General features: G+C 36.6%; 1 protein-coding gene across 5 annotated transcripts in view; it reads right to left on the bottom strand.

Moving 5' to 3' along the window:
• ebf1b (EBF transcription factor 1b) overlaps positions 1–14,821 on the bottom strand; it is a 155,073-nt gene that overhangs the window by 135,723 nt on the left and 4,529 nt on the right. For all 5 annotated transcript variants that reach the window (XM_051092974.1, XM_051092971.1, XM_051092972.1 and 2 more), the window contains exon 5: positions 5,505–5,578. In XM_051092974.1, the coding sequence (XP_050948931.1) occupies positions 5,505–5,578 (74 nt within the window). The remainder of the gene's footprint in view (positions 1–5,504; positions 5,579–14,821) is intronic.

The following is a 14,821-nucleotide window of genomic DNA, read 5'->3' on the forward strand; positions in this document are numbered from 1 at the left end:
CTGTAACTCTATCGCCCCCTTGAGCATTGGAGTTTGTTATCGCCACATTAACACGCTAGGCACATTCAATGGGACTGCTAGACCTTCACTGCATTTGCATAGGTGATAAGGTTTAGCAGATTGACGAGAGGAGAATTTAAGGTGTGTGAGGGGCTTCAGTGGTGGTTTGGAGACCACCGGCATCACATTTCTACCGCACAGATGGCAGTAGGACACTGAATAAGGGCTGGGGACAAAACTGTCACATGACACCCCTGGCATTGTCCTTCCCCCTTCAGTTTTTCTTCCTCCCACAACTCTCTCTGCTTCCACCCTCCCACCTCACGGTTTCTCTTGTTACCTCATTCCCAGCTCTCTATTTTCTCCAATGACACAGTTTTTAGACGTATCAATAGACTTTATCATTCAGTCGCGGACTACAAGCGTTGAGATGGTATCATGAGATGTACCATGCTTATTCATGAGGAACCGTGTGTATGTGATTTATAAAATACACTTCTTCAGGTATGCATGATGAATGTCTTTCTTTAGAAACTCATCATGAATAGAAGACTAAAATCTCTCCCTCTCTCTATCTACATCTACATCTCTATCTCGCTCGCCCCTCCTTCTGCAAGGCTTCCTCAACTAGGTCAGTGTCCTCCCAAAGGACTGGAACAAGGGATTGCAGTGCCTCTGTGTGTGCGTGAATATATGTGTGTGTGTGTGTGTATTTATACAGTGCAGGAAGAAGATTTGTAGGAGCCTAATGATCAAATCCGGCAGCGCCCATGGGATACACGGTTTAGCTCCTGATACACAGAACCTTGAGCATTCAAATTTATAGATACACATGCAAAATACTTAAAAAGAAATATTAACTACATTTTTCTTATGCAAAAGATGATGCAAGAGTGTTGTGGGTGGTTGCCAATGCATTGCTTTGTAGTTTTGTATGGTTAACAGGTCAGTGATGGGTCAGTATTCATGTTGGTTTTAAAAAAAAAGTTTACACACTGCAAATAAAAATTGCTACATATACTTATAACAACTAAAATGTACTGTTTTTTGTTGAGATATCCAACTTGATATCCAAGCTGAAACACATTATTACTTACTCTAATGTTGAATTTTAAGTTTATAACTTTTTACCTTGAAAAACATTAAAAATATAGAAATATCATGGATTAGTAATTCATAAATGTCACTGGTTTGAGGCGCTACACCACATGACATTTTACAAAATATTTTAACAATGACTTGTGATAAAAAGTTCAAAATATTTGACATTTTAAAACTTATATTTATTTTATATTTATTTTATTTTAATATAACCATATTAAAGTGATATATGTGACCCTGAACCACAAAACCAGTCTTACGTCGCAAATTTATATTTGTAGCAACAGCCAAAAATACATTGTGCAGGTCAAAATTATTGATTTTTCTTTTATGCTAAAAATCATTAGGACATTAAGTAAAGATCATGTACCATGAAGACATTTTGTAAATTTCCCAAATTTTCCTTTCCTAAATATAGCAAAACTTAATTTTTGATTAGTAATGTGCATTGCTAAGAACAACTTTAAAGGCGATTTTCTCAATATTTTGATTTTTTTGCACCCTTGGATTTCAGATTTTCAAATAGTCGTATCTCAGCCAAATATTGTCCTATCCTAACAAACCTTACATCCATGGAAAGCTTATTTATTCAGCTTTCAAAATGTATAAATATGTGTTGCATTTTAATGTATTTTGAATGAATTAATAGATCTGGTCAAAAAACAACTGATACAATATTGACCCTAATATGACCTTTAATATCGCCTTTAACATCGCCTTGTGATAAAAGTTTAAAATATCTGATATTTTGAAAGACTTATTGACCTTAACACAGTCATAAAGGTCTTTAAGGGTACTCGCTGCACGTTGGTTGCACCACTTGACTTTTTTTGTCCCCAGTTTAAAAAAAATATATAATAATATAATAATAAATTAAATTAAATAAAACTTGCTCATCAAAAACACAAACATATTAAAGTCATGCATATATGTGTTGCATTTTAATGTATTTTGAATTAATTAATAGATCTGGGAAAAAAAAACAAAAAAAAAACTAATATTGACCCTAATATCACATTGCTACTGTATGTAGTTGCTATCAAATATAAAGTATTTGAGGTCAGTAGAACAAAGTGTTTACATATTTGAACAAACACTTAACCCTAAGTATATAAAATAATAAACGCTTGCCTTAGCAAAAACAACTGCAGTAAGTATTGCACGCCTATATTAGGTTATTGGGAGGTTGGGAAGGTTATAATCTTTTTCCTGATCCTCTTCAAGATCGTCCCGTAGGACACCCAAAGGAAATCGCATCTTAGATCTTAACGCTTCCTTCCTGATGTGGCTTTTGAAGAAATGTCTAAATGGGCTCATGTAATTAGCAGGATGTAGTCGGCTCTGTCAACGTTGGAACGTGGCTACCATCACACGCCTCCAACATATGTTTCCTTTCCATGATTCCTTTGATTCATGACATTGGATTTGTGTTATGACAACTTTAGTCTTTAGAAGAACAATTTTGGCCAGTTTCATGACAAACAACATCCTGAAATGCATCCCCTGTTTTTTTTTTCTTCTCCCCCTAGTTTTTTAAAATGATAGGAATAAGCACTTTTGTCCCGCACTTGCAAGCTGGCATGGCACCATATGGCTAATGGTGGTGCGTGGCAATTAGTGGAGCTGATTAATGGTGAACAGCCTAATTTTCTGCTTATAATTGCGGCAGCATTTGAAGGTACACATACATGCTATCGTACGCACACATACACGATTGCCTATCAATGCTGATTTGGCAGGTGGAGGGATGAGGACTACATCGGTTTGCATATAGCTGTCACTTCCAACAGTGAAAAAAAGGTTCTTTTTTATTGCAAAAGTGCCTATACAACATCTTTAAGTTGCGTGATGTGTCGCTGGTAAAACCTGGCATATATTTCATGGACGCCACGTGAGCCAGGGCACATTTGTTAGCAGAGCAGACTGAAATTTCAGATTGAGTAATGAGTTTCTGCTTGTCCTAATTAACCAGGCATCAGGGTGATATTCATGGGGGGGGGGGTTACAAGGGTGGGCGGCACTGTTAAAATACCACTAAAAATAGGCGCGAGTCGATCATCACAACCTACTTTTAAGCAAATTCATCTTTGCATGTTAATTAAATACATAGCAATTGATAGAAAAAGTCATCTTCTACTTGTTTTTTTTTTTTCGCTCTGTTGTTCACTAGGGGTTTGTGAGTTTGACCTGGATAGTATTAGTATGAAATGAGCTCTATGTGCATGCCTTCTGTTTCATGTATTGCCTTGGTAATGTTAAACTCAGTTCCAACAAGAGCAAACTAAACTGAAAGGAATACATCACTAGAGTGCACTAGGTAGTGTCCTAACCAGGCAACAGAATAAAGTGATAAGCATCAGGAGATTTTGATGGAGACAGCAAAATCTCATTGGTTCAACATACCAGAAAATAAAATAACCCATGACATCAAAATCTAAAGCTGTGCCTGAATTCGCATAACTTTGTGAATGTTAAAAAAGAAAGTTATGAACATATGTAGTATGAATGAAATCCAGATGTACAACATCCTCCATGTTGTCACTGTCATGTGACTTACAATGCTAGGTGCGCCTCTTTACTGTCATTCACAACTCCTCTACCGTGGCCTCATGGGACAGTAAAGCGTCCATTAGATGCATACTTCAGAATGTCAGTGGAAATTTCAAGGTACTTTTTGCCTACAGTTTTATGAATACTGCGAATTTAGACATACTACACTTTTCATGTACTGTTTTTAGAATACTATATGGGTCATTCTACAGAAAAAGTCATCTTGAAACAAATTTGTATGTATGCAAATTGTATAATATCCAAGGTTCACATTTCTAGTAATTGTGCAGTCAGTTCTCATCTTGTATTTTCAGACATTTTTGGAATATCTGTCCTCTCCCCAAATCTGTCACTACTGAAACAGGAATTATAATTTAATTAAAAGGGTTATATTGACCTTTTAACATATTGCTTACATCTACAATGTAAATATATATATATATTGCTATTTTATAAAAGTTTTTAGAGGTAAATCAATAACAATTACATTTTTAACAATATTTCAAGTGTAATTTATGAGATTTGTTGTATTTTGAATCCAATTTTTCATTGTAAAAGGCAAAACGTTGATAATGATTTTAAAGTTAAGGATTCATTAGTTTGAACATACATTGAACCAAAAACTATCATAACATCTTAGTTGATAATTTCATTTATTTTTGACAAAACATCCCATGTTTTGGTTATGACTGTACATTTTCGGTAGTGACAGTAATGTTTTGGTAGTGACCACATCACATTACAAAATTTTAATTTGCATACTAAAACAATACTAAAACATACTAAAAATGCATTAAAGTTTCATAATTTACAAAGAAATACATAATTTAGGTTTGTTTTTTTTTTGTTTGTTTTTTTGAACTTCACTTTTTAACAGAATCAAAAAGATACTTTTAAAAACAACAATGGAAAAAAATACCAAAATTATTTCAATACCATTTTCATATTTTAAAATTTAGAGGGAGTTTAGGGTTCGGGACAGCCACCCCCCAACTGAAAGTACCCAATAAATAATTTTTTTTATATATATTAAGCTTACTGATATTTTAAATAGTATTGTGGGTTTCAGTAGATAATAGACGAATCTTAGTAAACATAAAAGATTTGAATACTTAAAAGCTTTTTACATGTGTTTAAAGCTAGTTTGCACCAATTCTGTAGAATGGCCCATATAGAAAGCGAGTTTTTGTGGCAGTCCATGTTTATTAGCTTTGAGGCTTGCTATATGCTAGTATAGCGTATAGCAAACATAGTCCTGGAGCAAAAATACAAATGACTCAATAAAAATTACTTGAATGATTGTATAATTTATGTCCAATAAAATGCTTTTTAGAATTAGAATGTGCCTATTCACTAATAGTCTCTAACTAGCATTAACACACAGCAAATTACGGTTTTCTGGTGTCATGAACAATTCAGTCTGCCTACTGAGCTGAATCAGTATAGGACCTCAGGGGGTATTAGCTTGCAATGTCTAATCTAAAAATAATATGTATAAAATCAGCTAGAAGTATGCTAATATGCTATTAGTTTGCTGTTTGCTATTATATTTGCTGTAATACTAATATGTACAATAGATTGTAAAACACATTAATGGTCACAATAACATAGGTCATGATGCAATTTCTGTTGGATTTTTAATAAGGCATTGATTAGAGTGCCAATTGAAAGTTCTTTCAGCCAGACTGAAAACTGGAACGGACTGAATTGTTATTTAAAATTATTTTAAAAAGTGATACAGTTTGATGGGGCTTCTAAATATCAAGTATGTTCTGGATTACTATGATTGTGCCGTGTCACGCAGCATTTTCAGCATCACACGTGGAAACAAAGTATAATGGAATAAGTCTCACCTGCACATGATTTCATGAGTCAGGAGCACACGGCACATCTCCGGGTTCTTGTCTTGACCTTCATATATGATGGCCTTTAAAAAGAGAAGAAAAAAGTCACTATGTGGACACACGCAGGCTTTATTTAACACTAGAATTAATTTTCTGGGCCATGGAAATCAAATGAAGCACATTTCATATGAAGCAGTTTCAAAATACATATTTTTGGAAGTTGACACTGACCATACAACATCCCAAAAAAAAAACATTTCCTCCACTTATCCACCCTCACATACACAGAAGCCAATTCCACTTGAGGAACACGCTGAGAGGAGGCGTAAATCTGCCTTTAAAGCCTGTTGGCCTGGTCGTATTTAATAAATATCAGCATGTGTCGTGGGGAATCGTCTAAGCTGTTCCAATATTTCTGGACAGGCTGTCCAGAGCTCTGGCTCCACACAGGACTGTGGCTCATTACGTAAAGGAAAACAGAAGGTGAGAAATGAAGGTGCTCCAATAAAATGGGCTCATTGTTGCACTTCTAGCTCAGGTAATTACTCTCCCTACAGGGCATGGGGCTGAGGTGGGGTAACATGTGGTAGAGGCTGGGATGTACAATAGCACCAGCTCCGAACGGTTTGAGGGATGGGTAACAAGCCGAAGAACACCTGTTGTAGGTGGAGATGATACGAGAAGTAACTGGTTGCTCAGATTCTAATGGAAAAAATCAAAACAATGACAGTAATTCCTGTAGATAAGGTAAAGTATATTTATCAAAAATAATACAGCTTAATTGCAAATGTTCTTCTGTAATATAACTTAAGTGAAACAGGATATTCAGTGACAGGGTGTTGCAAAACTCTTTTTACAGGGGTACAAACCCCTGTGAAATAACAAAATATTACTGACAAATAGTTATTTGTCAATGGGATTTACATACGAACAATATTTTTAAGTAATCACGTCGTGTGTTTTCTATCAGTCGTTCAGAATGACAACTAGCATGCCAGATTCGCGAACTAGCTCATACGGGTTTGCAGAAAGATCCGAAATTCGCGATTCAGTTTTAATCGGACAGTTCACGTACGCACTGAATCATTTGCAACGGTTTCTCACACCGAAATAGCAATGAGAAAGCCTATTTTATAAAACAAAAAACAAAACTAGCGCTGAGGGAGGTGGATATTTACCTTCAATCCATTTATAGTAAGAAACAAAACGTCGCAAATGTCTTCTATCGTTTGTCAACGACGAAGCAGTTTTAGTTCTTGTGAACGACTCTGTGTTGCAGGTAAGGACGATTTATATCCATTTATATCCAAAACAGTATTTCAAAAAGACAATGTATCACAAAACACAAAGAAGAAAGCGTCTTTTTAGTTATACTAACGCGCTAAAAGTAAATAGAATCAAACAACGCGACGGTCTTATCCGATTCACAAGCAACTGAATCGGAAGCAAATGGCGTGACTAGTGTAAGTTAGTTTGATTCGCGAGCCGGTTGTTTTTAATGTATAAACGCATACCGTGCGACATGTGTGATCCAATTCGTTTACTTTAAGTGATTCAACAACATAGTCCGAGCTATAAGCAAACGATTCTTATGAGTTAATTGCTAGCCGTTCTGAACAAATGAACTCAATGAATCAGTCAGAGCGGATAGTGAATCAAGATCTGACTCACTGATATTTTAGTAAAGCCAGTCTCCAAATTAAGTTTTGTGTTCTTCAGGTTAGTGAAATTTAAACAAGCATTATTACATAGACTTATCAGTAAAAAGTTTAAATGGATTTTTTTTTATGTGTTGAATGAAGTCCTCACCAAGACTGCATTTATTTATCAAAAATACAGTAGAACAGTAATATTGTGAATTTAAAAGAACTTAGCTGCTCAAAAATATTTATTATTCTTATTACGGTCAATGTTGAAACAGCTGTGCTGCTTAATTTTTTATTTTTTTTTTCAAGAAATTAATATTTTTATTCAGCAAGGATGCATTAAATTGATCAAAAGTGACAGTAAAGGCATTTATAATGTAACAACCAGTGTTGGGCACGTACCTTTAAAAAAGTAATTAGTTATAGTTACTAGTTACTTCTCATAAATAGTAACTGAGTTAGTAACTGAATTACATCATTATAAAAGTAACTAATTACCAGGGAAAGTAACTATTGCGTTACTTAAAAAAAAATCTAATTTAATATAACTATAAAATAAATATAAAACATTGTACGCTAATCTACACTATTTTAATGTTGTTGTGGGCAGTGTTGGGAATGTTACTTTGAAAAGTAATTAGTTATAGTTACTAGTTACTTCTCACAAATAGTAACTGAGTTAGTAACAGAGTTACATCATTATAAAAGTAACTAATTACCAGGGAAAGTAACTATTGTGTTGCTTTAAAAAATAAAAAATAAATTAAATATATTAAATAACTTGGATGACCCCAATATTAAATATGTTAAATGAATGAAATTTTAATGAAATTAATTACATTTTTAGTTTACTTACTCACGTCTTGTTACTACCACAAATTCTACTATTAATAACAATATTAAACACACTAAGGTTTAATGAGCTGCGGGGTTCATGAATATTAATCACGTTGTCTGCGTTCGCTCTAACTGATTTGCTGTAATCAAAACAGGGACGATAATAGGTGAGCGCCAGCCAATGAGATTGCTGTTTGCACATTAGTTCCGCCTACTACCGGAGAAACCAGCAGTTCTTAAAAGCTGAAGTATTCCAAAGGAGCGCCGTTGTTTTGAGAGGAACACAAATTACAACAAAGAATATCATTTATACGTAGCGTGTCAATTCTGCATGGTATAAGACTCTGTCGCTCTGTATCTTTCTTTGGGTGTGTGAGACAAAGTGACGGCTAGTCGTGTGCCTTCACACTACAGTTTACAACTCGTCAAATACAGGTACGCTGCGCATCCATTCAGATGAACTGAAAAATAAAATTATAATAATATTATAATAAATGATAGTAATGCCGTATTTTATTGGCAGTAACGGTAACAGCGTTGTAACGTAGGAAACAGTAATTCGTTTGATTACTCTTTACTGAAAAAATAACGCCGTTAGTAACGCCGTTTATTTATAATGCCATTATTCCCATCACTGGTAACAACACATTTCTATTTCAAATAAATGCTGTTCTTTTGAATTTTCTATTTAATGAATAATCTTGAAAACAATGTGTCACGGTTTAAACAAAAATATTAAAGAGCAAAAAATATTTTAAACATTGTTAATAATTAAGCACCGATAATAATGAAACACCAAATATCATATTAAAATAATTTCTAAATGATCATGGGACATTGAAGACTGGAGTAGTGATGCTGAAAATTCAGCTTTAATGTCACAGGAATGAATTAAATTTTAAAATACATTCAAATGGAAAACAGTTCTTTTATGTTTCACAATATTACCCTGTCACATTACAGTATTTATCTCTTCAGTTCACTCGCTCATCTTTTCCTTTTATTTTTCCATCTCAGACTCATGGGTAAAAATGTGAAGTGCCTATGCGCTCACTGGCATACTACCTACGCTAGCATGTGACGTGCCAAACCATCAGTGGCGTGTGGCACAGGGGCGGTGGGGGGAGGCAGGAGGCTGGAGGAGGTGGGTGCGAGAGAGCAGTTGGGATGCCAGACTGGAGCACGGTGCACCATCTGGTGTGGCCCCCCAATTTTCTCCCAAATTTTCTCGGCTTTGCTCTCACCCCTCCTTAACACAAAACACAGCGCTGCCAGGCTGGCAAAGCCTTGTGTGTCCCCCCTCCTCCCCGAGTCGAATGTTGGACATGGTATGCCATTCTGAACAGTGCCGCGTTTGACAACGCCAAGCGTGTCACCTTGCTAAGATTCTGGGATCTCGTTCGCAGGCATACCGACTGGCAGCAAATCTGTCCCGTTACGCGCAGTCATTACTCTCTGCCATGTAACGGAGGTGTAATTCAGCAAGCCTGTCCAGCTTCAGAAAAGTTTGTCACGTTGACCTCAACTGGAAAAAAACACTGACGCAAAGTTCTATCTACCAAGAAAAGGGTAATTCGACAGGAGAAATATCCAGAGACAGACGATACATTGGCTCATTGTTTGATGTCTTTCAGATGTACTTTACATTATACAAAGGCACTGAAAGCGATATTGTTACAGCCAGTGCTGGAGTTGGCAAGCTCGGAGCATTTGTTCAGATGGTTTTCTTTCACTTTGAGGGAATGGGGGCCAAGGTCTTCTAGAAGTACACAGCATGCATCACTGTCTGCCAGCCCAAAGACCTGCTTCATATTTCTATCTATAAACACCAAATCTATCTTCGCCCATTCCGGCTGAGCTGTGCTCGGGAATAGCCGTATTCCTCCACTTGCCTTAATGCCTTAATAATATATTAGGAGTCTATTATAAAATGTCATTTGGGTAATATCCTGCCATTAAAGTCAACTATTTACCCTACTTATTTATTAAGTTATTTCCCATAATATCATTTAATGTTTAAAAAAATCCTGCTATTCTTGAAGCAGCCACAGTTGAATAGAGTAAAAAAATCACAGTACAGTAAAATTAATTGTTTTTTAAAAATGCAAATGAGGCAATATCTAACTAAATATACACTAATTTGCATACATTTGCAAAACAGAAATCTAAACATTGGATATAGCGAAAATCTGAATTCATTCATTCATTCATTCATAAATCAGACCATTTTTTCACAGCCAGGAAACAAAAAACATTTTTAGTTTAAAAAAAAAAAACAGTATATAAATCAAGCAATCAGTAATCATCCTAATATACTGCTGATTTTTTTACAGATTATTTGATGAATAGAAAAATCCAAATATCAGCATTCATCTGAAAAAAAAAAAAAAGCTTTTGTAACATTATACACTATACCATTCAAAAGCTTGGTCAGTATAATTCAGTATAATTTATTTTTTTATTTATTTTTTAGTAAATAAATTATAGAAATGAATACTTTTATTTAGCAAGGATGCTGGATGCTTTAAATTGATCAAAAGTGATGATAAAGACATTTATAATTTTACTAAATATTTTTTTATTTCAGATAAATGCTATTCTTCTGAACTTTCTATTCATCAGAGAAACCTGTATATATATATATATATATATATATATATATATATATATATTTTGTTTTGTTTTTTTTGAGGAGCAAATCATAATGTTAGACTGATTTCTGAAGATGTGACTGAAGTGATGATAAAACTTCAGCTTCGAAATCACAGGAATAGATTTCTGGCTCAGAAAGAAAAAGCCAACTGAAGTATACAAATGAAAATAGATATGGTGTAATAAAATAAACATTTAAATGGAAGTACGGAAGTACAAAAGTTAAAAATCTCCAAATTGTCTGCATGTAACACAATGGTTTTGCTGTAGTGTGACAAATTCCTCCAGTCATACAAATGGAAGTGACTCACATAAAGATTAATTAGTCTTTGTATACTTTGTTTGTATTTAAGTGTGCCATCTTGATAACTTTTAAATGGCTTGGCTACTTTTACTGCGATCAAAGAAGAGGAAGTGCTGTGATAAACGCAGGAAATAGCTTCTTTTTGATTTAGAAGGAACATCGAATGTGCAAAGGTGCCGTGTAAAAAATTACCTTATGTTAATGTTACAAGTGTGATATTTAGGTCAGTTTTAACTGCGCGCCAAAGTGCGAGAAGGGCACGTTAATAAGCATGCAACGTTCATATGCCTTGTAATACATATTTCATCTCGCCAAGCACACTTTTCATATTTCATCCAGCGTTTTCCTCAATGGCTTTGATGTGACGCCTGAAATCGAAGGCAAGTAAACAAGACGCTATAAATACATGGAAACCTACTTCCTACACAGTTGGCATCATCTGTTAGCATGCCATTAAGAACACGGCTGCCTTTTTTCCCAGGCCACTGCGCTACCTTTAAAGAGGTGCTGTCTTGGCAGTGATTTCACTCTTTGTTCTCCCACACACACAGAAGCGTTTACACACACGAATAAGTATCCCACCCCACCCCTGATCAGCTGTTCAGACATAAAGCCTGAGAAACAAGAGAAGAGGAAGACAGAGCAAGAGTTGGGCAGGCAGACAGACAGGAGAATAGACGAAGGGTTTCTAGAGACAGCTAAAAGACATCTGAGAGACCTCTAGACGGTGCAAGAATTTGAGCAGGAGACCAGGGAACAAAACAAAGCTGAGGTTGTGGAGTGGATGGGCTAAAAAAATGATAAAACTAAGCTGGGTATTGCCAAACATATTACAATACATTTTGCATGTATAAATACTTGCTGACATGCCTTTGGAGGGCAGGGTTTTGGAGAGAGGGCGTGGTCTAATTCACTGGCTAAGTTTAGCTCAAGCTCAAGTTAGCTCAAGCAAAACAACTAACATCTCGTACTGCATCTTAAAAATATAAACAATCCAGGAGGTAATGAGAGGGGAGAAGGAAAGTAGGATAGATGAGGGAGGAACGTGGGAGGTCTGCTGTTTCTGCGCTATGTTTGTCAGATCTGTCAGTGCTGAATCTGCTGATCACAGTTTTAACTGTCAAACTCACACCTAAGGGCCCCCCGCATGCCAGACTTTCTCTTCTGTACCCGATTATGTGTTACAATCCTAGTATAATGGTGTGATTTATTTTTTTTCATCAAACCAGTTAAAGGGATAGTTTAACCAAGAAAGAAAATTCTGTCATTAATTACTCACCCTCATGACATTCCAAACCCATAAGACCTTCAATCATCCTCAAAACACAAATTAAGATTTTTTTTTAGGAAATCCAAGAGCTTTCAAACCCTGCATAGACGCAAGTACCATGTTCAAGGCCCAGAAAGATACTAAGGACATCATTACAATGTCACATGGACTATTTTAGCATTATGTCCTTACTACCTTTATAGGCCTTAAATGTGGTATCTGCATCTATGCAGCTCTTTGATTTCATCAAAAATATTTTAATTTTCATTCCAAAGAGAAGAATTATTGAATAAAGTTGTTATTTTAGTTTTTTGTGCAACAAAAGGTTTTATCGTAGCTTCATAAAATTGCGGTTGAACCACTGATGTCACGTGGACTATTTTGTCAATGTCCTTGGTTCGTAGTCCCGATGTTAGTGGTAGTTATGTTGCTGTCTATGCAGAGTCAGAAAGCTCTCGGATTTTATCCAAAATATGTTAATTTGTGTTCTGAAGATTCCGAAATCTTACTGGATTGGAACGACATGATGGTGAGTAATTAATGACAAAATAGTCATTTTTGGGTGCACTGTCGCTTTAAGTGAAAATCCCGCAACACTGCCAAAGATTTCATTGGTCACGTCAGTCGCAGTATTTACTGCCTACACAACACTGAAGCAAAACACTAAAATGCCTAACCCTAACCTACACATCCGAATAGATCCGGACAGTTTGTCACGATGTTTCTGAACTTTTCTTGACAGGCAGCTAAGTGATTGAATTGACCATTAACACGTTATTATTCTTTGAATTAGCATGCTAGAATCTTAGGGCCCGTCCACACAAAGCCAGAGCTTTCCCTATCCAATCTTTATTTTATCTCGTTCTAAAAGAAATCCTGTAAACACAGCGTCGTCTCAAGAAATACCTACGTACACGCAAAACCAACTCAAGATGATGTAGTACAGTGGTTTTCAACTCGAGTCCTCAGGGCCCACTGCTCTGCACATTTTGCATGTTTCTGAATCTGACACAGTTCAGTTCATGGATCTTTCTCCTAATGAGCTGATGATCTGAATCAGGTGCGTTAAATGAGGCAGACATACAAAATGTGCAGAGCAGTGGGCCTCGAGGACTGGAGTTGAGAGCCACTAATGTAGTATATATACTAGACCAGTATGTGGCGCTGTAATTCTGCCACAGACATACACTGAAAATTAAGAAGACGACTTGGAGTATGCGCATAAGATTTGGACCTTGCGCAATGTATACAAACCCAACAACAGGAACAAGAAGATGAAGATGGAACAATACATTTATTACACTATTTATTAATCCGCCTGACTAGGGTCGAGATGTGGGGTGATGACATCATAGTTTCACAAAATATACGGATTGGTTGTATAAACGACAGTGCAGGGATGTTTTCAGATTTATCCACTCTGGGACCCGGTTTTAAAAAATAGCGGTTTCAGGCTCCCAAAACTCCGGATCCGTCTGGACGAAACGCCTATACCATACAAAATATTTACGTATACAGCTAAACACGTCTCCATGTGGACGGAGCCTTAGTCTGTGTAGTATTCTTCCCTCAGCTGTCTAAACTGAAGTATTCTGGGTTAAATGCAAGCTGTATGGACTATCTGTGGCATGAACAACAACAAAACTACAAAACAAAACAGAAGTGCGCAACAGCTCAGCACGTCAGATTCAGAACACGTGTTCCAACCGCTAGGCCACTGCTAAAACAACAGATGCCGTAAATTAGCACTATAGCTTGAAATGTAAAACACCAAGATGTTTACAGTATCTGCTGAATCTAATAATTTGCCCTGTGACAGTAACTACCAAAATAACAAGCGCCTTCATGCAACTGTTGCACAGTTGCAAGAGTAAATCAGTCTCGCCACAGAATAATAAGCTCTGAGAGCAGTAACAGCAAATCTGGACGCTAATTACAGTCCAAGCTAAAGCTGTTTTAGCTGTTTTTGCCAGCGTAACATAAACAGAGTACGTGTTTTAGCCTTGCTAGCATTGCAAAACACTTTGGGAGCCTCTGTGATTAGCATTTGTTCCCACGGCCGCTTAGAAAGTAATAGTTTTGCTAACAAATTCAAGTTGCGGTGTTTAATGAATCGGGCCAGTCATTTCAACAAGAATCCATGCGATTTGAAATTTCGCGCAAAGGTCACGGTGTTACCCAACAGAAAACGGCTTGGTTTGAAAGTGACTTTCTGCGTGAGCTGTGCGTCATACGTCGTTACACTATTGACGATTGACAATGGACCTTTTGGCTCACTCGCTCCACAACTCAATAACTAGCATCTCACAGGCGCTTCTGAATGATTACAGAAGGCCGACGGGGATACAGACCATCACAAAAGATTACTCAGGTCGTCTGTAACCCGATAACGACTGCCAGCGGAGTAGCATCCGCACTCCCTTCTCAAAAACGCTCTTCAAACTAAAAGCTTGTTTTAGCCCGAGCCACAACATGGGCCGAGACACCTGTAGCTGTCCTGTGGTCAGCCGGTATCCAGGTCTCGTTTCACCCTCTCAACAGGTCTGACCGCCCCAGAGCGAAACCACATCTGATCCCGAACTCTCTCTCGCTCTCATTCACCTGAGGAAATCAAAGA

Source organism: Labeo rohita, chromosome 21 (assembly GCF_022985175.1).
Source record: "Labeo rohita strain BAU-BD-2019 chromosome 21, IGBB_LRoh.1.0, whole genome shotgun sequence".
Classification (NCBI taxonomy): domain Eukaryota; kingdom Metazoa; phylum Chordata; class Actinopteri; order Cypriniformes; family Cyprinidae; genus Labeo; species Labeo rohita.